We start from the raw sequence: 22,482 nt of genomic DNA, 5'->3' as shown, positions 1-22,482 counted from the left end.
TTGCAACCTCACAGCTGTTGGGAGGCTTAGAACTTACCAGCCCATGAATGGCCCAGCTTTCCAAATACCATCCTCCTGCAGGGATGCTGAATCATCCTGGTTATCTCTCCAGGTGCATTTGCTTGCCCTTTGCTGTCCAGCTCTGCTTTTTTTCCCCAAGCTTTTTGTACTCTGGATTTTTCCTACTACTTCTCTCCCTTCACCAGCTCTGGTGATTCAGTGATTAACAGTTTTGCCTGCATGCTCTTTCACATTGCTAATAAAAATGCTAAATAAAGCCAAGCCAGTGCTGCTTCCTCTGTGCAACACTGAACGAGCACCATCACAACTCACCACCCCCTTTTGCAGCTTTGCAGCCCCTCAGCAATACCCTCACTCAGATCAGCCTCCAGTAACTCCCCAGGTGAGCTTCTCTGGGTATTTCCCTAATGGAGAGGAGCCTTATTAACCTAAGAGGTCAAACCTGCAGCACCACATCCTATGGAGGAGCTGGTGTAGTCCACAGGGTCCCCAGAAATCAGTAAGACACAGCAGAGCACAGTTATGTGTCTTTCCACCACAGTGGCATGAAGGAAGCAACTCTCATGGATGAAAGAACACATTGCTTTGAACAGTAACATCAGGAGATAAAGTGGTATTACTTCTGCTTTAAACTGCCTCTGAAAGCAAAAACAGTTTGTCACTTGTGAAGGGAATGAGGATGAAGGAGGACCCTGCCCTGGTGGGAAACACACCATGGACACTGGAGCTGCTTCTCCCTGCTGCCCAGGGGAGGGATGAGGAAGGTAACTCAGCATGGACATCCTCAATGTGTCCAAAGGCTGATGCTTGGTAACACAAAGTACCTGGCAAGCCTTAACAGAAAGTCACAAGTGAATCAAAGCAGGTCAGTAGGAAATTTCTTCTTGGCATTGACATTCTGACATCACAACCTTCTCTGGGAAAGCCAAAACCACTTCAAGTCTTGAAAACTCACCTGTGTCATTACTTCAGCAAAGAGTGTGTGAAATCATCTTCCATCATCTGAGCTGCTATTAATGGCAAGTGATGGTGAAAGCACTGCTACTAGCCCTGCAGCTGCTCTGAGCTAGCTGCTGCATGCACACAGAATGTGGTCACTGTTGGAAAGGTAACAGACCAGAAAGGATTTTTTTGATATATTTTCTGAAGCATAAAGGATGTAAGTTGCCCTTCCCACTCCCTCATGCCCTCTCCTCCCTCTCCAGCCTGGTTCCAGAGCCTCCCAGGCACAGAGCTCTGTGAAGGACATTGATCCTCATGGAGGGTTAGATGATGCAACAGCAGCTCTGGCAGCAATACTGCATCTCTCAATTATCAGCATCCATGTGAGAACAAGTATCAGGGTCCCTACCTGTGAGCATGTAAAAGGAGGCAGGGAGAGAACCAGCTCCTCCTTGAAGCCAGAAAACAACAACAATACTGTCTGTTTTTTCCAGCAATTAGCTCTCTAGGGATCTCTGTAAGGAGGTATCTGGTCTCACAGAGGCACCTCCTCTCCTCTAGCTCTCCCTATAATGATTATACCTCAGTCTTCCAAATTTAATTACCAGGTAATTATAAATCATGTACAGTGGCTTGATCCTAGCAAGGGCTGAGTGTCAGCAGGAGGTATTCAAGACTATGGAAGGTGTTTTCTCTGAACACTGGGAGCCTGAAGGGAAGTTGTCACTGGTACCTCAAATTCTGCATCCCTAACAGGGAAACCAGAAACCAGGGTCAAGCCGCATGACAGTGAAGTGTGTGACCACACACATGGGGATGTCGTTGCCACAAGTCATCCTGTGACCACACGATGCTGTTCCCAGATCGATTTACATGAAGATGGGGAAGGGACCATGCTGAAGGAAATGTTTACTTTTTGGCACATCCCATGCAAAGAAGTATTTGCTGATAAGCTGATAATCGGGTGCCCTAGCCACCCCTGGTATGTTAGACCTTGCTGCTTAGAGAAATATTTGATCATACAGTATATCCATTAGGAGATTGTAATCTGCTATCACAGCTTTTGAGAGCCGTTTGGGTATAAGGAGATTTTTATTAATGGTTCATGAGCCTAAAAGTCAAAATTGACTCTCAGAGCAGATTGTAACAGTTTGTGTGGCATTTATATATTTATCTAGCTCTTCACCACCTCTTCCCCCCCCCCCCCCCCATCACCTCCCTCCACTCTACCCCAGTGCAGAGGTACAACAGCAATAACAGGGATGTGGCAAATGGCACTTTTCCTTCCCTTATATAATTTTCTGTCTTCTTCCTTTCCTTTCCGTTCCTCTCCTCCCTTCCCCTACCTTTCCCTCCCTTCCTTCCCTCCTTCCTTCCTTCCATCTGTTCATACATCTCTCTGTCTGTTAATCCACCTGTCATTCCATCCTTGCTTTCCTCTCCTTCTGCTTCCTTTCCTTGTGTTTCTTCTCTTCCTCTACCCCCCTCCTCTCATTTGCACTGCCTCACATCGCACAGCCCTGTGTCAGCCCAACCCTGACCCCATGTCCTGGCCCACCTGGCCCTCCAGGATGCTGTCCTTTCACCCCAGCACACCCACTGACACTGACACTGCTGCTCACACCTGCAGGCAGTGGTGGTGTAGGCACCAATATGTGCATTTGTGCAGTAGACATTGATTATATGCATCAATATGTGCATTTATGCCATATGCATTGGTGCCACATGCATTTATAGATATGCACTATATGTGCATTTACACTACTGGCATGCAAGTATGTATGCATTTGTATACTAGATCCATGTACGCATACGCATGATCTGAGCACTGGTGCAATCTGCATTTCTAGTTCTGCTCTTTGTGTGTATGTGTGTGGTGGGTGGGTGTGGGGAGCGTAGTCATGGCTCGCCACAAATGCGGTGAGCTGCTGTCCCAGATTTGGCTTCCCAGCACCCCTGGCCCTGCATGGTCTCAAGTGCTGTGAGGATCTGTCTTCATCGGCTCTTTGGGAAATGGTGGACAGTGCTTGGGAGCCTTTTTAGTCCCTAAAACCGGATGGGGTCCGGGACCCAAACCAAAACTCAAGTTCAAACTCAAGCCCTCCCAACCCCCAACCCATACCCATACCCAACCTTCCCAATGTTCTTTCTAACCTTCACAGACACAAACTCATCCCTACCAAACCCAAACTGATACCCAGACCACCAGCCCTATTCCTGCCACCACCCAAACCCCAGGTAAGGGCAGTGCCAGGGGTGTGAGTGTAAGTTTCAGGGGTCCCTGTGCCCCCCTAGCACCAGATGGTGAATCTCTGCTGTGAGTCTCTAAATCTACCTTTTTTTAGTAGCTCTCTCCCATATCTGGCAGTGCTCTCCAGCCCTGGGCTCCTATGGGAACACAGCCACACCAAAACTTATCCCTGTTTTGGGGCTGCTTGGGCTGGCTCATCCTTGAATGGAGCAGAACCACCCTGGGTAAGGGCTTGTTACTGGGGAGAGACAAAGCTGTGTGGGCTGGTGCTGGCAAGGAGCAGGCAGGGAGTGGGCACGGGTCAGGCAGGGAGTAGGAAGATATATTGGGAAAGGTGCAGGCAGGGGAGCAGGCAAGGTGCAGGCAGGGTGCAGGCAGGCCAGCAGACAGGGAATCAGACACAAAACAGACCAGGAGCAAGAGGGAATCAGACAAGAAGTAGGCAGGGTGCAGGCAGGGCATTGGGCCTGGAGCAGGCAGGAAGCAGGTAGAGGAGCTGGAGCTGGTATTTGAAGCAGCTTTGTTGTGGTTAGTTCAAGACTTCTCTCCTGGTTTTCTGCTTTTTCACTTTTCCTGAGCTTTGTTTGGTTTATTGTTTGTCTGGAGAACAGGAAGAGGATTCATATATCTATATTTGGGGGGGGGGGGGGGGGGGCGGTGAGACACCTCAAATCAAACACACTCCTAACGAGTTTTTGCCCCTAAATCTGGCTTCCCAACACTAAATTGATGTGGTTCCCCTAGCTTTTCCCCTGATTTTATTGTATCCAGAATTGCCTCCCACAGCCTGAGTTCAGAGGAAACAAATTCAGCTGGAAGGGAGATCTAAAACATTAAAAAAGAAAATAAAGTTAAAACCCTCTTTATCTAATATTTTGTGCTTGCCAGCTTACCTTGGGATTTTGCCCTTTGCCCACTCAAGTGCCCATTTAAATCAAAATCAGAAACAAACAGGTAGAGAAAATGTTGAAAATGCAAAAAGCCAGGGGAAATTCAGAGAAATTCCTGCCGTGAATTGGCTTTTCTGATAAAACCGAGCACTAGCTGGAGGAGCTCATCCCTAACAGACAGGGAAATACTCAGGGAAGAAAAGTAAAAGATAAGAGGAGAAAAGCAAAATGGGAAAAGAGGTTTTAAAGAGGCTTAAAAAAAAAAGTCAAAATCCCACAAAACAAAGAGCTCTTCAGGCAGGTGGGATGCTGCGCCCCAATTCAACAAGGACTTTCTTTTTCCAAGCATACATTGTTTGAATAGGGTTTTTTTGGGGGGTAAACTTTGTTGGTTTGAATCAAATCAGTGGAGAAATTAAACTTTCCATGCTGTTGCCTGGGAGCAGCCAGCGGTGGGGACCCAGCCAAGCCAACCCCGGCGGCCCCAGCCTCCGCGTTGCCTTCTGCTTCTCAAACCTCCCCTGCACACATCCTCCCGTTTAAAAAGAATAAATGAGAAAATCACCAACCGACAAAACATGAAGCAACGTAAAAGCTTGCCTTCAGTCAGAGCTAGCCAACATGTTTATTTTAGAGGCTGATCTTTGCTCTCAGTGGCTGGGACCATAAATGCTGCTGTGGGAAGCAGAGGGTCTGTGGTGCCCACAGAGAAGGACAGCCCATTTGGGATGCAGGGATACAAAGCCAAGGTATGGCTGGAGAGGCAACCATGGTGATGTCTGTGCTCCCTCGTCCTGGGGACCTCAGTGGGGTGCTCGTGGCCACACAACGGTGGCCGCAGGTGACTCACAGGCAGGAGGGCACTGGTGACAATCCATGGGGAGCAGCATGGTTCTGGATGCCTTCTTCTGTCTCTCTTCCTAGGGATCCAGTTATTTTTTGCGCTATATCCAATCCGAGTTCAGAGGTCAAGCAATCCTAGCAATGCACACAGGAAGGAGAGAGGGGAAAAAGAGGGAGAAGGACAGAGAAAGAGCCACCAAGAGCAGAGGGCCTGCTCCTGCATCACAGTCACTGTGGCTTCAACTTGTTAAATTGTAGCTTAAGCACTTGTCCCCCCTTCCTTCCCCAGCACCTCCACTCCGATGAGCCTGCCTGATCACTCCCAGGTCCCAGCTTGTCCTCCTTGGATCAGCCAGGGACTCACACTTCTGGGAGGCCGCAGAGCAAATGCATTGCTCCCCACTAAGAGATTTGGGAAAGCTGGAGGGGAAAGTCACGTTACCCAGGATCTGTTTGTAATGAATGTTTTTTTCCTTAGAAAAAAAAATAAAATAAAATAATCCCACCCTTACTTTTGCTTCCTTCACCCTGGGGAGCTGTTGGCCAAACCCCTTCATCTCAGCCCTGTAGAAGCAGCCGGACCCTCCTGGTCCCAGCCACAGCTGAGAAATCCCCACGGTAGATGGCATCGCTTCTTTCCATCACTTGCTGGATGCAATTAAAATGGAAGACAACCATCAGGTGTGCTAGAACCATTTTAATATAATTATACATATCTGCCAAATCCAGGAAAAAAAAAAGGTTTATGCATATATATCTTTTTTTTTTTTCAGTCAACATCTGCAAGCATAAATGACAATTAATTTCTTGGTTTAAATTCATCCAGGTCAGAGCAACTGCCCAAAGTCCTGTTGGATTTGATGGTTACTACTAGCATGGCCAGCAGTAAGTGAGCTCCAGAGGAGTTTAATGTCCTCGGGTTGGGTTTTTTCGGTCTTTCCTCTTTCATTTAGAGACAGTTTGTTGTAAAAAGTTTCAGTGCAGTTCACCTTGGGTGAAAGGCGATCGTGTTTTTGAGGGTTTTTTCTTTTTTTTTTAATATATATTTTTCAATTATTTTTTAAAGATGATAATAGGTAATTCAGTTGCTCTGAATTTCACTTATAATTATAACCTATTTAAATCACAGCAGAACTCCCGCTGGTGCGGAGTTCATAGTTGCATACAATACAGGAGATCACAGTTTTGAAGTCTAGCACAGATTAAAAACCACAGATGTACCATTTATATAAGACACACACTGATTGTCTCTTAAAAACTACATATTGACTCCTTATGAACATTATCTTCTTTTTTTTTTAATCTTTAAATAAAGTAGTGCAGCTAGGACAATCAGTCACACAACCCACACAGCCCTGAACCAAGTTCTCTGGGTGCCAACTTGAGCAAGTTGGGTGTGAAGCAGTTGGATGAGCTCAAGAACGAAAGAAAGAGGGAGGGAGAAAAAGAGAGATGTTGTCCATTGCAAATACTTTAACCAAGGGTTGGCTAACACATTGAAAACCTCTGGGTGAAGGATCTTTCCACACACACACACACAAAAAAAAAGAAATAAAAACCTAGACTTTTTTTTCTTTTTTTCTTTTTTTTTTTTAAACTGGCCTGTAGGTGAGGTGGTCTCCCACCTCTTCCAAACAAAGAAACCCAACAATTGCCTAAAACTAGAAAGAACACAGATGGGTCTGTCCGTTTTCTGCTCACTAGATGATCTGTCCATTTAAGGCCTTCTTCCTCTTTTTTCCTCTTTATTATTCCTTTTCCAGAGCGTCTGAGCAGGAGATAAGTCTGAACAGGATAACACCAACACAGTCCCCCTCTTGTTGCTGTCAGTTTGTTTGTTCGTTTGTTTGTCCGTGGAGTTATTTTTCTCTTTAATTTAACCAAAACCTGACTAAAACTGGAGTGTTCAACCCAGCCTGTTCGTTCTCGTCACGATTTCTCTTGTTATCACAAAGGTTCTTCACAAAACCTGGAACTTCCATGACGATGTCTGGTCCTTATAATCCAAGCAGTCAGCATTGAAGTTTAACTTCCAGGAGGCGGTTTGGTCTTTATAATCCAAGCAATCAGTGGTGGAGTTAAAGCCCAAACTGGAGGCTCCATAGCCCTGGGTGGAGAGGGACGCTGGAGACTGGTTGAGGTGGCTGGTGACCGCATTGGCACCCATGGGACTCAGGGTGGCTCCTGGTCCGGGAAGCTGGTGGTGCATAGGGGTCAAGTAAGATCCACAGTCCATCCCTCCAAAATAGGATGTTGAGCCAGCGTATCCTTGACTGTAGCCTGATGCCTGAGTGTAGGTCATAGGATAAGATCTCTGCATGCAGGAGGAAGAGGTGGACAGGGGGTCTGAGAGTGGGGAGATGGATGCTGGGCTCCAGATGGATACAGGAGCACTGCTGCTGGAAATGGTGGGGACCGAGGTGCTGGAGGGGGGAGTGAACTGCCCACTGGTCCCACTTTCCGAACTCACTTCCCGGGCTGGTGAATTTTTCTTTTTAGCTGGCCGTACCTTGTTCTGGCCCCCATTCTGCTGCTGCTGCTGCTGCTGCCGGCACTTGGCTCGGCGGTTTTTAAACCATACCTTGCAATTGAGAGACAGGGAGGGAGAAAGAAAAAGCCTCATATTAGGGATGTGCAGGCAAACTCAAGGAGGGAAAGAGATGACAGCGGGGAGACCTCACCAGGGAGGGGGGAATTAAAAGTACCCCCAGCAAGCGCAGGGCTGCAGGCTGCTGCAAAGAAAAGCTCCGGGGCTCCCCCTCCCTGAGATCATTAGCAGTAATAACAAGTGGAAATGGGCAAATCAAACTGCTTAATAAGGTCACTTTTGGGGGGAAGTGCTCCCTTATTTGCTGTTTGCCAGACAGGGACCCCCAGGAATCACAATTCAAGGCCTATTGAAGTCAAGCCCTTAATTAGAAACAATAGAGCAACAGAAAGGGAGGGAACAATTAGGGAAACAGAGGCAGGGGTTGGTGGGGGATGCTTCATTGACCCTCTAAATAGGTTTTCTACTCTTACCCCCACAGCCAGGGCTGTCTCTCCAGCCCAGCTCACCCTCTCTTAGCAGGAGCAAGGGGGCTGGACCTGTGGAGGAGAGGTGCTCTGGAGGTTTATGGGGAGAAGGATGGGACTTGGTATATGGGGATCCTGGTCCTGGGCTGTATGCTGGGGCATGGCACGATTCAGCTTTGGGAAGCCTGACAGGGAGACAAGCAGGAGGGATGGCTTTGGAGCTGCCTTGAACCAGCTGCAGGGGTGTTCTGGATCTGTGCTGGGGGCAGGATGCTTCTGCCCTGGCAATAGCACCTCCAAAATGCTATGTGGATTGGGCCCCTGCAAGCTGCTTGCAGAGGAGACACAGCCCAGCCCCAGGAAAGGGGTCCGCTCTACCAAGGCTTCCCATCAAAGTCCTTTCAAAGGCAGAGGAAGCCCTCAGTCTGTATTGGTGTGAAAGGGGATCACAGTCTGGCACTACTCCAAGGATGTGGTGATCCATGGGGAAGGAGGGGATCCTTTACGGTTTCTGCAGGGGTCCCAAGCTCCTGCAGGGCAGGCTGGGATTTGGCACCTGGGTCAAGGAACAGTGTGGGGGTCTGGAGATGCTGGGGAGTTCTCTGCAGCTCAGAAGGGCCAAGGGGCTGGGAGGGACAGAGAGGAATGCCTCAGGATCTGGATCCAGGAGCTGCATGACTTCCCCCTCAAAGCACAGGAAAGAAGGGGGGTCCACACTTCAGCCCTGGATAAGCTAACTGCCACTCTACCCCCCACATTCCCAGCACCCACATCTATGAGCCTACTTCACCTCACAGGAGCTTGATTTTGCTCCAGGACTGATCACATCCCCTACAACAGCCCACTCACCTCCCTGCCAGGCACAGGACAGCCCAAACCCTCCCCACCGGGATGGAGGTGGGGGACAGGTCCGGTGCCACCCGGTTTCCTACCTGCACTCTGGATTCGGGCAGGTTGATTTTCAGAGCCACCTCCTCCCGCATGAAGATGTCTGGGTAGCGGGTCTTGGCGAAAAGTGCCTCCAGCACATCCAGCTGTGCCCGGGTGAAGGTCGTGCGCTCCCGTCTCTGCTTTCGGGGGGTAGCTGAGAAAGAAGGCAGAGGCCCTGGCTGTCACTCAGCAGCCCCTCAGCCCTGTGTGATCCCTCCAGCTCCCCCCTCCCGGGGTATCCCAATACCTCCTCTCCTGCCTCTGGGCGATCCTACCCCAGTCCTCAGCCACCACTGTGCAGCAACCCCACCTCCAATGCCTCTTCCCCATTTCCCCAGGATGGGGCTGAAGTATCTGCCGCCCACCTCCCCCAGATAGAACAAGGTCCTCTTTTTGCAGACCTTTTTCTAGATAAGAAGTTGACGGTGAGGTAGAAGGGAAAAAGGGGAATCCCACGCAACCCACCTACCCCAGCAATCCGATCCCTGGGCATGTCGTACCTCCTCCGTGGGGCAAAAAAAAAGGGGGTGGGGAGAAGAAAAGCGTGGCTTACCAGGATAACCGACGGAAGGATGCAACAAATCCATCCCCGAGGTTGTGAGACTCAGGCCATTGACTGCATAAGGTGGTTGCTTAAGATAAGACATCATGCTAAAGTTGTGGCGGGGAGGAGAGTTGGCCGAAATCCGGGCGAGGGGGAGCCGCCCGAGAGAGCGCCCTGCCTGCCCCGGGCGGTGCTGGGGGACCGGGGGGGTAGCCGGGTCCTGCGGAGAGGAGAGAGGAGGAGGGAGGGAAGGGGGGGTGTCAGACCACCTCGCTGCTCCCCAGCTTTTGTCCCCGCTGCCTTCCCCCGACAATCCGTCAGCTCGTCGAACCGGACCCCAGCAGGATTTGGGAGCTGGGAGAGACTGACTAGATAAACGCATCTCTCCCCCCAAAAAAGGGCTAGGAGGGGAAGGAAGGAGGGGGGTACATCCCAGCCAGTAATTATTACCCGAACAAAACCCCCCATGCCTTCAACTGCCCGCATTGTACGGCAGCAGGGGGCATTTGCATAGGATTCTCGGCCGGGCATCGGCTAATTGTCTCAAGCAAAACTTGATTGGGGCCATTGGCAGACACAAAGAACCCCTCGGCTAAATAAATAATGCAGATAACAAAGCCCAAGGGTGAGAAACAAAGAAACAATTCAAGAAACCTATCTCTCCCCTAGTCTCTTGCAAGGACTTTAATTATCCCAGGTTTGGGCAGCAGTCAAACCTCCCCCCTTTTCCCCTTCCCCCCGACGTTGCTGCATTTCAGAGCTCAAATGCCCGCTTTGGAAGAGACAAACTTTTCTGCTCTACCTCCATCAGATCAAGTCTGCAGTAATTTCCACCGGCCATTTGCACCTAATTAGTACTCTGGGTAATTAGATTTGGAGGCAAGTAACAGATTTATTAGGCTTTTAAGAAACTCTTGATGACTGAGCTGAAGCTAAACAAACACCTCGGTAGTGGGGAACGGCCCTGGGGCGAACGGCTTCCCCGGCCCGGCTCCCCCAGTCCCCGCTTGCTGCCCCGGGCTCCCTGCAGCGATAGTGAGGGGCACCCAAACAATCACTCCCCAAAAGAAACGGCCGCCAAGGGGACAACCTGGAGCTCTTGAAAGGATTAAGACTGTTCTCACATGGAAAAAAATATATATTTGTGGATGTTTTTTTTACTTTTGGGACAAAATCTCGCCCTTTCCGTCTTTCTCGGCAGCCGTCGGAAAAACGAACTCTAGCACAACTTTCTTCGACAACAATCCCAAAATCCCGTGTTTCAGTTAATAAGTGCACACGGGAGCGGGGCCGCTGCCCCGGGAGGGCTGCACGCTGCTGAGGGGCTCCTGCGGGACCCCCGGTGTCCGCCCGGCCCAGCTGGCGCTGGGTATCTGCAGAGCGGAATTCCCACTTTTCCCCTCGGGGAAGCGCTTTGCCGCCTTTAAATGCGCTGAGCGGGGGAGCGGGCTCGCATTGACCACGGGGAGCGCAGGGTCGGGCTCCGCTTTTAACATCGCTCCCCGAGGGGAAGCTGAAGAGGGGCGGCTTTGCGGGTGGGGCGAGCCCCGCTCCGCACCGAGGTCGAGGAGGCTTCGACCGCCAAATTTTTGCTACCGCAAGATGAGCAGGAGAGGAAAGCTTGTGTTTGCTGCCCGTTTAACGAGGAGCAAACAAACAAAAAATCATCGCTACCAGCTCCTAAAAAAACCACTACAACCAAAACCCAAACCAAAACCAAAACAAACCAAAAAACACCAACCCCACAAACAAACGAAAAACCCAAAACAACAGCAGCAAAACCCCCCAATCCTAAACCTCCACTTCGTTTAAACCGGCGACATCACGCCGAGGCGCCAGCCCGGCGCGGCCGCCCGCGGAGCCGCTTGCCCGCGGCCGCGCATCCCGTGGCAGCCCCGCAGCCCGCGGAGCAACGGCTCCGCTCCGCAATCTGTCACCTTTCCCCCTCCTCCTCCCCCCCGCTCTGCTCCGCAAAGATCCCGGCTACCAGTTGCTTTGCCCTCGCTCAATAATAATTACCCCGTCCGAGAATTAATTATAATAAATGTTTTCTTGATAAACTAACGAGATAATCCGGGCGGCACACGCTCCCTAATTACGGGCCACCGGCCCCGGCTCCACTGATCGCTGGGGCTGATTAATGTAAGGCGGCGATCCGCGGCCGAGCGCGCAGGCTGCGCCTCTGCCCTTGGCTGAGGGCGGCACAGGGGGGGCTGCGCCTAGTCGCGGAGCAGAGCGGAGAGGCTCCGCGGCGGAAGGAAGGTGCCGAGAAAGAAAAGGATATTTGGTTTGGTTTATTTTGCAAACGAGAGCTCGGTTTCCTGCCCGTTAAGGGCTCTGCCGCCCTTCTTGCATCTTTTTGATTTTTTTTTTTTTTCCCCTCGTGGAGGGAGGGTTTGGGTTGATATTTTCCAACACGGAATTTTCCCCCTTGTGCGAGAGCTGTGGGGATAGAGCCGTTACTGGCTTTGCAGCGCAGCCCCCTGCGCTTTCCCCTACGAACCTCAGCCCAGCTCCGCGCCCGCCGGCCCAGCTCCGCAGCGGGCAAACGAAGCGGCCGGCCAGGAGCGGTGGAAAGAGGTCCACCTGGGGCGCGGAGCCGCCTGACCTTCCTCGGCCTCCTCCAAGCTACCCGGCAGCGGATTTAACCACTCTTTAATCTTTTTCTTTTCTTTTCTTTTTTTAAACTAGAGTTACATCTTTTCAGGACAAATAAATAATGAAGCCCAACTTCTCAGGGGAGCCGAAATCTAAATAAAACTCTGCAACGACGGAGGGTTTTAACTCACAAGAAACTTGCGCAGGTGCACAAGGACTTTCCCGACTTTCTCTTTGTGAAATTTAGAGAAGAGAAGCCGGGGCGCGGAGCGGTGCGCGTTATGTGCAGTCGGTGTCTTTGGGACGCGCTTTCCCACGGCTTAAAAAAAAAAATAATAATAATATTAATATGAATAATAATAAGGCAAAGGAGGTGGAAAACAGCTCCAACCCCTCGCCGACCTGGATGTCGATTCTTGCCATCCATTTCACCAACACTGAGCCGTGAAGCTCTGACCTCAAATCCTCGGAGTTTTCTCTCCCTGCTATTTCCAGCTCTGTTCTCCCTCCGCCCGCGGGTGCTCAAAAACACCTTCGCAAAATTACTTTGCTGAGTCGTCAGGAGAAGGAGGAAGGGGTGTCTCAGGTAGGAGCCGAAAGAGAGGGGAAATTTATTCCCGGTTATAGCTAATTTTGAAAGTCCACCTTGGCGTCAGGGAATAACTAAAGGCCAAAAGATCAGGCCGAAAAAAAAATAAAAATAAATCATGTACCAAACGAAATCGATGTGCGGAACAGCCCAGGGACGGCCGGGGAGGCGGGGGACGCGTCTCCCGCTCCTCTGCTTTGGCCCTTTGCCTTTCACCGGGCAGCTCCCGGTCCCCGCCGAGGCCCGAGCGGTCCCGCCGGCCTCGGCTGCCCCTGGCCCGGGGCCGCCTTCTGCCTCCTCTCAGCCCGGCCAGGCCTCCCCGGGCAGCCGCCCGCTCCCCTCCGGCTCACAACTACCGACACAGTGACCCCCGCACACAGCCTCCTTTAAAGAATAATAAAATAATACTACTATTAATAATAATATTAATTTAAATTCTCCTTCCCCCGTGTTTCCGCCCACCCAGCGCCCACAGGAAAGATGGAGAGAGCGGATCGGACTTACCTGCGAGACTCGCCGGAGCCGCGGGCAGGGTTGGGGCGATGGGTGGGAGAGCCCAGGCTCCTCGCCAAAATCAGGGCTCGGGCCGAGCTGGGAGAGAAAGCACAAAGCGGGAGGTTAGAGAGCTGCCGCATGCACAAGCCCACGACTTCGGGGGGGAGGGAGGGGGGAGGAAAAAACTGTTTGAAAAAGAAGAATAAATGGGGAGAAAGGGGAGGAAACGGTGCAGGAGAGGGATGCAGGGATGCTCGGGGTCTGGGTTCGGTACATACAGAGCTGGCCGGTGCTGAATCTGGTCGAGTGATTTTATTTTTAATAATAGTGGCAGTGTGCGTTGGAGCTGAGGTCTCTACCTCTCTCGGGAAGCTTTGCTGAGAAAGAGCCTCTCTGGCAACTTTTTGACGCAAACTCTCCAACCAATGGCAGGGAGAGAGTGATTGACACATCTAAGCCAGGGGGAAAATAATAAAAACACACAACAGGGGGAGGAAAAAACAGGCCGCTGCTGTACCGGGGGGACAATCAAGCGAGAAATAACAGCCACCGAAATGACACTAGAATATACATTAAAAGAACCTGCTCGGTTAAAAAATATACATTGTGGAGCAGAGAGGATGAAGTCATTGCAGAAATTAATGTGATGGGCAGCAGCGAGGGCGTTAACGGATTACCCTGGGAAAGGGGGCTCAGCAAAAAAAAAAAAAAAAAAAAAAAAGGGTAAAAACACCACCAAAAGATATTAGAATATATAAGTAAATATTTGGGGAGTGGAGGGTGCGGGGCCGGCCAAGGAGCCTTGGCGGAGCAACGCAAAGCTGGGAGAGAGGAAACCAGCTGAATCAAGGTGGTGTCACCCCCCAGGACAGTGCTGAACGGGGTACGAGGGTCCCCCCAGCCCCGGGAGCCCCTACCGCACTCGCTGAGGGGTCCGCGCCCCCAGTTTCGCCTCCCAGGGGCCAAGCGTCCCCGAAGAGAGGGGAATGGGGTCACCTGGGGGGTATCAATGTGTTTTAAACTATTTTTAAAGATATGGACTGATGATGGTGCAGAATAGGACTTAGGCAGCGGCACTGCCTCCCATTTTCAAATAGGGACGTGCACATATTTTAATGAAAATAAATTCGATGAAGCAAAGAGGGGGGTGGTGGGTGTGTGTGTTCCAGCCGCCGAGCAAAGCCCGGCCGGGCGCACCGGGCACGGGCACCGCGTTGCGCCTGCCGCATCTCCCGTCCCCGCTCAACTTCTCCCGGGTCAAAGAAACCCGAAAGTAAAGCTCTGGCGAAAGACAGGAGGACGGAGGCGGCTGAGGTCGGAGGGAGGGAGCGCTCACACACTTTCCTCACTTCTGACAATGGGGGAAAATCCGCGGCGGCTCGATCATTTTAAAGGGGTGACCTATGTTAATGAAGTTATAGCAATTAATTCTCCTCTTTGTGGCTCTCCCTGAGCTGGGCTGGTGCAGTCCGTTGAGCTTGTCCTTGAGCTTTGGGGGCGATCCCAGCGCTGTGGGTGCAGCCCGGGCTGGCGACTGACAGGAGCAGGTTTGGGGTGCTCGGCTGGGTGGGGGCTGGGGTGTCGGGGTTGGGATGGGTGTTTTGCTCTCCTCCCGGAGAGAAGGAAGGAGGGGGCAGAAGGGAGGGAAGGAGAGGAGGGGAAATTAAACAAACAAACAAACAAACAAACTACCCAACCCCTCGCACAGAAGCAGCGCAGCCCTGTCCGCCGGAGCCGCTCCCACTTTGGCCGCTTTTGATTTTCTTTTTTTGGAGAGATGACTTCTCGAAAAGTTGGTACCCGGGTATCCCCCGACCCTTGGAACCCCCTGGGCCCTCTGCTCCTTGGAGTTCTGTTTTCTGTTCTTATATATATATTATATGTATGTATGTGTGTGTGTATATATATATTTATATCACTCTTGCCCCTCCCCCCCAAGCAGTGAGACTCTTTGGGGGGATTTCTTGTGGTTTTGCTTGTTTATTTGAGAGGGTTTTTTTTTGTTTTGTATTTTTGTTTTGCTTTTTTTTTTTGGGGGGGGGGAGGAGGTGGAATTAGCGGGGGGTGGCTGCAAACACACACACACACAAACACCCATCCCTTTGCAGCATCCCCCACCCTCCCTCTACCCTTGCACAGAGATTCGAGCCGGGTAAATCCTTCTCTCTCACCTCCCCACATGTCGCCGGGCCACGCCACCCCTCAGCCTCCCCTTTCGCAGAGCACCAGTAATAAATATCCCGATTGAACCCTTCCCCCCCACCTCCGCCTTTGCCATCGTCTCCCGCCCCCACATATTATTTAATAACCTTAATCCACCTTGGAAGAATGAGAGAGATAATTCGTTCCCGTGTATCCTGACCAGGAGGGTATTTTCGAAATCGATTAAAAATAAAAGGAAAGACAAAAAATAAATAAAAGAAAGGAAGAAAGGTGTTTGGGGGCTGGAGGAAGCTGTGGCAGAGAAATAAAAATCAGTGCCTGAAGAAAGTAGCTGGGAGAACAGGTTTGGAAGCGCAGTTCTTGCGCCCAGCCGGGCTGGCAACCCTGCCTGCAGCTGCCCGTGCTGCCTGCCCTGCCTGCAGCCTGCCAGGGGCAGCGGGGCCAGCTCAGCCTCTGCCCCCCCCCACCCCCCCGGCCTGAGGAGCTGGGAATAATTCTCCCTGCCAATAAAACAAGCGGCAGAGGTGGACAGTGTTCCTTAAATAAACAAGGGTCTCTTTAAAATTCCCATCCACTTCAGATGTCTAAAGTAAGATTGTGATGATTTTGTCACGGTTTGGTAAATTTACCCCTTTAAGAGGCTTTCATAAATCCCAGAACACACCTTCAGCCAGATTTGAATATAGATTTAGGTTTTAAAACCCAGAAGCTGGGAACACCGCTTTATCAAAGAGAATTTCCCTTTAGCTTAGCGATGTGTCGGAATGGCTCTTGCAAAGATTGGATCTGAGAGGGGGAAAAAGGGGGAACGTTCTCTCCTGGAGCAGTCCTGCGCACACTTTGCAGATGCTTCTGCCTTCAGCCTTCTGCAGCTCGGGGAAAAGTTGAAAAAAAAAATAATTGTTGCAGCTGTAAGAACTTGGTGGGGTTTATTATTATTATAATTTTGAACGATTTTTTTTTTTTTTTAACTTTCCAATCTCTTCTGGTCCATCTGGAAAGCGTTACAGAGCAGGTACAGTAGCCCCAGAGAGCCAGCCTAGCACGGGGAGTGAGTGGAGATGTGGAATTTTCTGCTCTCTAGGAACTTTGTGCTCAGAAAACCAAAATCTGCTTCTGGGATGAAAAGAAACTGTAACTTCTGCTTCTCAGTAAGTTCTCCAAGTTTCCGATGCCAATCGGGTTACAGAGCCATTTTTTTCTCTGCATAGATGTGTTTCTGCGCTTCTCTTTCTCCCTCTTTCCTTCTTCTTTCTCTGGTTTAATTTACGACGCTTTACTAACGGGACCGGTTCGCGAGTGGTTTTACCGCCGTGCGTGTCGCTCTCCGGGCGGCTGGCGCTGAGCTCTGCCCCGGTGTATCATGACCAAGGGGGAGGCGGGGAAGGGAATAAAATATTATTTATTCAGGTCGGGTGAAAGTTAAGGAAAGAAGAAAAAAAACTCCCAAAATGAACCGATTTATAGTTTGTCATCTTGGAAGCCCTGATAGGCTCCGGAAAGAGATGCATGCTCCGCACTTGTAAGCTTTTCCCTCATCGGATTTGTGTCTAGTTAAAATATTCCAGACTTTCACTGAAGTTTATCAGCAATTCATTTGAGGGTTGTTAATATTTTTCTTCTTCTTTTTTTTTATTTATAAATATATATATAATAATTTAGTTTGACAGCTTCCCTCACCCCAAAATCTCGCTTTTGGGGTGCAAAGCCAGGGACACTGACAAAACTGTGTCACTTCGATAAAAGAATCTGATTCGTTTTAAAATGCCGGAATGCTGGAAAAAAAAAAAAAAGAATAAAACAAATTATCTCCTTATCCAAGGGTCTGAGGGGGGAATGGCAGAGCCCTCCCCACGTCTGGGGAGGGGAAATATATATATATATATACATGCTGCATATATATATAAATGCAGCATTTTTGCCTAAGTAAAGCCATAAAAGCCGAATTTCATAATTGGGCTGGGGGGGGCGGGTGGTGGTGGAGGTATTTAAGGGTGATCTGCAATTTGCTCAGCTCATCTGAGAGCCAAACAAATGCTAAAAAATGCTTCTACAAGAGCAGAGAAAGTGAGCCCAGGGCTTGCACCTGAGGGAAGTTCTTATGGGCACGGGGGAAGGGGGAATGGTAACCCCCCATCTCAAAAAAAAAGGAAAAACCCACCACACCTTAAATAGAGAAATAAATCAACCTCATTATACAAGAATAACAACAAAAAGCCTCTGGGGGAGGCTGTGCGGGAGGTGCACTCGTGGGGGAGTCTGGGGAAGTGCTGTGTGTGTCCGTGAGTCTGCGTGTCCGTGGGTGCTGTGGTAAGGCGCTAATACTGCCAGTTTACATAATTTTTCTCTCCAGGCCATGAAGTTACCTTGATGAGCAGCTTTCTGCAGCAATCAGATTATAGCTCCCAGCCCAGATATTAAAATAACGGTTACGGTCCCAGATCCAGTGTGTTGGCAAACTCGGGAGGAATGAAGGGGTCGGAGGAGGTGTTGAAGGGGGGGTGGGGGGGAGGCCCAGAAAGAGCCAGAAAAGGGGTTTTGTAAGAAAGAAGAAAAGAAAACTGCAGAGAAGCTTTAAACCAGTCTTTCGTTTGTCACCTTTTACAACCTTTATTTCCCGTATATGAAAAGCTCCTTTTATCGACACCAAGAAAGAACTTTTATTTATTTCCCCCCCCCCTTTGGATTTTTAATTAGAGCCCATCAATTGCAGTCATATATGTAGGAATCGATATAATCTGTGGAGATGGGCTAAGGTTTTAATCGAAAATCTTTGCCATTCTTTACAGATCTTTAGCCGCTGGCTGGTGGAGAAACAAATGTTCATTACAAAAATACTCCCCGAACTCTCCAAAGACAAACCCCCCCCCAAAAAAAAACCCAAAACAAAACGGAATCTCAAGCCACAATGCAGAAAACTCGCAAAAGATCAGAAACCAACTGTTGTTACCATATGAATAAGGAATTACTCTGCTTAATTTCATTCTCCCTTGCAGACTGTTATTTTTCATATTCGGAACTTGGAGCTAGCTCCGAAAAATACAGTTAATTTTTTCCTTTCTTAAATCGTGTCTGGGTGTTGGTATTTTCCCGTGCAGGAAGAGTCTGGCTTGTGCCAGTGTCTGTGCGTCCGGTAACAAAGATCCCACCAGCCCAAGACGGCGGTGAAATCCAAACCCCGTCCTCCTGCAGTTTCTCAGGCTCCCAAATATCGAACTTTCTCTCTTTTCTTTCTTTTTTTTTTTAATATAGTTTTTTCTTACTTTTTTTATTCTTTTTTTTCTTTTTTACCTTCTTTCCTTAAGTGTCTAAAATTATGTAAAATCTGATTCTTCGCTTTCACGCGATGGAATACTCCTGTTTCAATGTAAAAAGAAAGGAAGAAAAATCCCCACTCCCCCAAAAGTTCCCCCAACCTTTCTCCTCTCTAAAGAACCAGGGCTGTTTTTCTCCAGAGGAAGGAGGGGAGTGGAAGCTAAAAATTAAACAATGCAGGCAGCTTCGGGTTTATTTGGTAAATTAATTGTGAGACTATTTTGGCTCCTGTGTGTTTCTGCATGATTAAACTGTGCTATTTGTTCCCCAAAGCTGCACATTAGCAGAAAATGCAAGTCTATTTTAAAGCATCATCCTCAGGTTTAATGTAAGCAAACTAGGCTGAGTGAAAAGTTTACCCGAGTAATTGCAGCTAAGAGTCAACTGTAGTTGTTTTAATCATTATTTTCTATCTGATAAGTGCGTTTTAAAGAATGGACCCTGCATTTTTTTTTAATCTGAAGGAAGTGAATTTGGCCGTATTTGTACCCCAACATCACATCTTATCTGTATGAAATTTCAATTTATTTAAAAGCCTGGTATTTAATACACTACACGGGCCACATTTAGTTTAGACAAACCCCCTCTTGTACTTTCTCCTTAATCATGCCTAATGAAAACGTGGGATTTTCCCATTATTAAAAAAAAAAAAGTGAAAATATAATGCATCTTCATTAGGAAAATTGACTGCTGTGCTCAAGACAGTTCTTAATTGAAAAGGCAACCTATTTTAATGGTGTAGTTGAAGAGAAGATTACATACTTTATCCAAACACAAAGACAATTAATAATGAGGACCAGGCTGCTGCCATTATCTCTAATGTAGTTACATCAATGTCAGTGGAATCGCTCGTACCTGAGAGGTGATGGGGATGCTCCCCGCATCCCCTCCGCCCTGCCCGACCACAACTCAGCCCCGGCAGCACTGGAGGCACCGGGAGCACCGGCCATCGCAGCCGCCTCCCCCGCTCCACCGATAAACCCCAGCAGCATAGTCCCTGCCGCTTTGCCCCACTCATTATTTTTATTATTACTGTAGTTATATATTTTAATTGCAGCGCAACCCCAAGAAGTTGTGCCAGTCGGACTCGTCCCACCCGCCCGCTTCAAAGGGACTTTTTAAACTCTAATTCAGAATATTTAAGAGCATGACAATGCGGAGTGGTGGTAGCGGTTAAGCTGCAGTTTGCAAACGAATCCTTGGCCCCACAGCCAAGGGAAAAGGTCCCCTTCACCCCCCACTCCCCCCGCTCATCTCCATCTCGTTCGCTTGAGAGACGCCTTCGCTTAAGGCATTTCTTTGGGCTTAAAAAAAAAGACAAAAAAGAAAAATAATTAAACTTTCATTTGCTCGATTTGCTGATAAGGTGCATTTATGCCGAGCGTTGGTAATCGAGGGCTCGCTCTCTGTTTTTCCTTTTTTCTTTCGCTTGAGGGGGCGCCCGGTAAAGCCTCAGGGTCGGGCGGTGTTTCCGCGGCTGCGGAGAGGGGCCGGGTGTTGCGCGCCCTTCTCCGACTCAAACAAAGTCCTGCTCAGCGCCACCGCCGCCCCCCCCCGCCCTTCTCCTCGGCAGCGAAGTTGATTTGATAATTACAAATAAAATAATTAAACCAGAGCAGCGCAATTTCTCCCTTCCCCTAAAAAATAAATATATGCGGTAACCGGACGCACAACACCTCCCCCCCTCCCCGGGGCCATCGCTGTGGGCAACTTCCCACAGATCTTTGTCCTGCACAGAGCGGGACGCACCCTGGAGCCTGGCAAAGCTGAGCCGGTATCGGAGGGGGGTCCCGGTTGGTTTTGCTGGGAGGGGGGGTGGGGAAGGATTCCCAGTCGGCGTCCTGCATCTCCGCCCGACCGGGCGGGGCGGAGCCGGGCGGGGAGGAGCAGGGCGGGGTGGGGGAGGCCTCTCAGCCACCTCCTATGGGTGAAAACGGGCTTTTGGGGGTATTTTGTCGGGTTTGCCGGTGTTTTGTGCGTGCGCTGCCCGCGGTCCCGCCCTGGCACCGGAGGACAATGCACCCACATCCCTCCGCCCCCGGCGGCCCCGGCCTAATCCCGGTTGCTCCCCCCTCCGGCGGATTTTAATCTCCGCAAGGGGAGGAGAAGTGGGGGGTGGACCTGGTGCCGGTGGAGAGAGCTGCTCGCCCCAGGCCCGCCCCCCGCCGCCGCAGCTGCCGCCCCCCGGGTAGGGGAAGAGGGTCAAGGCGGCCTCGCAGCGGACACGACGGGTCCCCGGGGGCGGGCAGACGGGCAGGGCTGCGCCGAACATCCCCTCACAGACATGGCCATGCCAGGCCTGTCGATACAGACAGACAGATGGACAGGGCTGTGCTCAGCATCTCCTCGCAGACAGACAGACTTGGCAGTGCATGGCTCCCCTCCCAGACACACGTGATGGCAGGATGGGCAGAGGGGTGCCCGTCCATCCCTCCGAGACAGATAGATGGAAAGAGAGCTGTGGCCCACCAGCCCATGCACAAGAGAGCTGCCCAGGCTGGGTCCACCCCGGTGAGAAGAGCTGGGATCAGCCCTGGTGGGCCAGGCTAATTCTCAAACAGAGAGCTAGACCAGGCCATGCCCTGCTCACCCTACCCGGCAAAGCGGTGTCCCATTAAATTCCAAGCAGACTATGGCTAATCCTTGGGTAGAACTGGACAAGCTGGCTCCTACAGAGCCATGGTTCAGCCCAGAAACACCTATTCACATTCAACTGGTTGTTGGACAAACACACCAAGCGTCACCCAAATGGGTTTTTGATGGGAGGCAGAAAGCCTAACTGGGTACCACAGGCAGAGAAGAGTTAATGGGTCCATGGCCATGACAGTGGGGGATTTTCTACCTACAGAAAAAAAAAAGATGCCACAATTTCCTTCCCTGTAGAGGCAGGGAGAGCAGAGCAATGGGGTCCAAATGGGCTGTGGCCTTTAGGAACTACCCTAACATCCATAATTGGAGATAAAAAGAAAGTTCCTGCTGATTCCCTTCCAGACAAATGAGCCTGGCCGGGTATCTTTGCTCTTTAGCAGCATCTGCCCACCCTCTGCACCTGATTTCTTCCAGGAGCCTTTCATCTCCCTCCCCTGCCTGGTCCCAGAGTCCTGGCTGATCTGCCCATGGGCTTAATGGTATGGGCGGATGCTCATCCCCTGGGACAGTACCATGCTTACTTCCTTCCTCTCATCTTCACTCATCAGATCACTGCTCTTCCTGCAGCTCCCCCTCTCCTGCTCCTACTCAGATGGCTGCTGGAAAAGGGATTTTTGAAGGCAGGAGAGGTGATTTTGAAGCTTTCAATTTCCTGTGCTGACACAGCTATGTTAGGGGCTGTCTATTTCTTCAAAGTCTGTCCCTGTAAGGAGGACCTTAATGACAGACTGTTTTATGTGTCCAAAAAGCAGGAATGTGAATGCAGCAGGTTTTTCTGTGGAAGTGTGCCTGTGTTCTGTGTTCATTTTCATACTGATGATGTAGGTAAATCTGATATCAACAGGTGGTTGGGAAGAAAAACGCTTCCTTTTGTGTGCACTCACAGGTGAACACTGCAACAGGGTCTTTTGGTAGGAGGTTTTTTAGAAAGTAAAGGCCTTCTGGGTGGATTTTGTTGTTGCTATTTCTTAGCTGTGTCCTGTCCCCAGACACTGCTGTGGCACAAGGCTCAAATCCATTGCTGGGGCGTGTCTGTCAGGAGCACCTAAGATGCCCTATAGTCCCTGACATACCCAGGCAGCACAAGTGGGTCAGGCAGAGGACTTGCAGGAGATCTGTGCTCCCCTGTCTGAGTTGCCAGAAGCCAGCTCGGACAGCTGGGGACATCTCAGGTGACACTGGACACCTGTATTTAGGCACCAAAGCCATGTTTACAGTCTGAGCTACTCTGTAGCTG

The 22,482-nt window shown here is 50.2% G+C and overlaps 1 protein-coding gene across 2 annotated transcripts; it reads right to left on the bottom strand.

The window, feature by feature from the left end:
* Positions 1 to 5,629: 5,629 nt before the first annotated feature.
* Positions 5,630 to 9,636, bottom strand: OTX2 (orthodenticle homeobox 2). Of its 2 annotated transcripts, none has more exons than XM_005152350.2 (3): positions 9,446 to 9,636; positions 8,895 to 9,046; positions 5,630 to 7,528 (listed from the first exon to the last, which is right to left on the bottom strand). In XM_005152350.2, the coding sequence occupies exons 1-3, from the start codon at positions 9,540 to 9,542 to the stop codon at positions 6,908 to 6,910; spliced, it is 870 nt and encodes a 289-aa protein (XP_005152407.2). In that variant the 5' UTR covers positions 9,543 to 9,636; the 3' UTR covers positions 5,630 to 6,907. The 2 variants fall into 2 exon arrangements, with proteins under 2 accessions (XP_005152407.2, XP_033918106.1); XM_034062215.1 differs by having other exon boundaries at positions 6,908 to 7,528; positions 8,895 to 9,067; positions 9,446 to 9,542.
* Between the last annotated feature and the right edge of the window lie 12,846 nt (positions 9,637 to 22,482).

The sequence above is a fragment of the Melopsittacus undulatus genome, chromosome 4 (genome assembly GCF_012275295.1).
Source record: "Melopsittacus undulatus isolate bMelUnd1 chromosome 4, bMelUnd1.mat.Z, whole genome shotgun sequence".
Classification (NCBI taxonomy): Eukaryota; Metazoa; Chordata; class Aves; order Psittaciformes; family Psittaculidae; genus Melopsittacus; species Melopsittacus undulatus.
Note: the sequence above shows the minus strand (reverse complement) of the source record. Positions and strands in the feature narration are given on the sequence as shown.

What these genes read in the sequence shown, in the direction of transcription:
- OTX2 (XM_034062215.1), bottom strand. Translation starts at nt 9,542, where the DNA reads ATGATGTCTTATCTTAAGCAACCACCTTATGCAGTCAATGGCCTGAGT. An exon ending in TCCTTCCGTCGGTTATCCTG is followed by an intron (nt 9,068 to 9,445) that starts GTAAGCCACGCT and finishes AGTGACAGCCAG; the next exon opens with GGCCTCTGCCTTCTTTCTCA. An exon ending in TGCCCGAATCCAGAGTGCAG is followed by an intron (nt 7,529 to 8,894) that starts GTAGGAAACCGG and finishes CTCAATTGCAAG; the next exon opens with GTATGGTTTAAAAACCGCCG.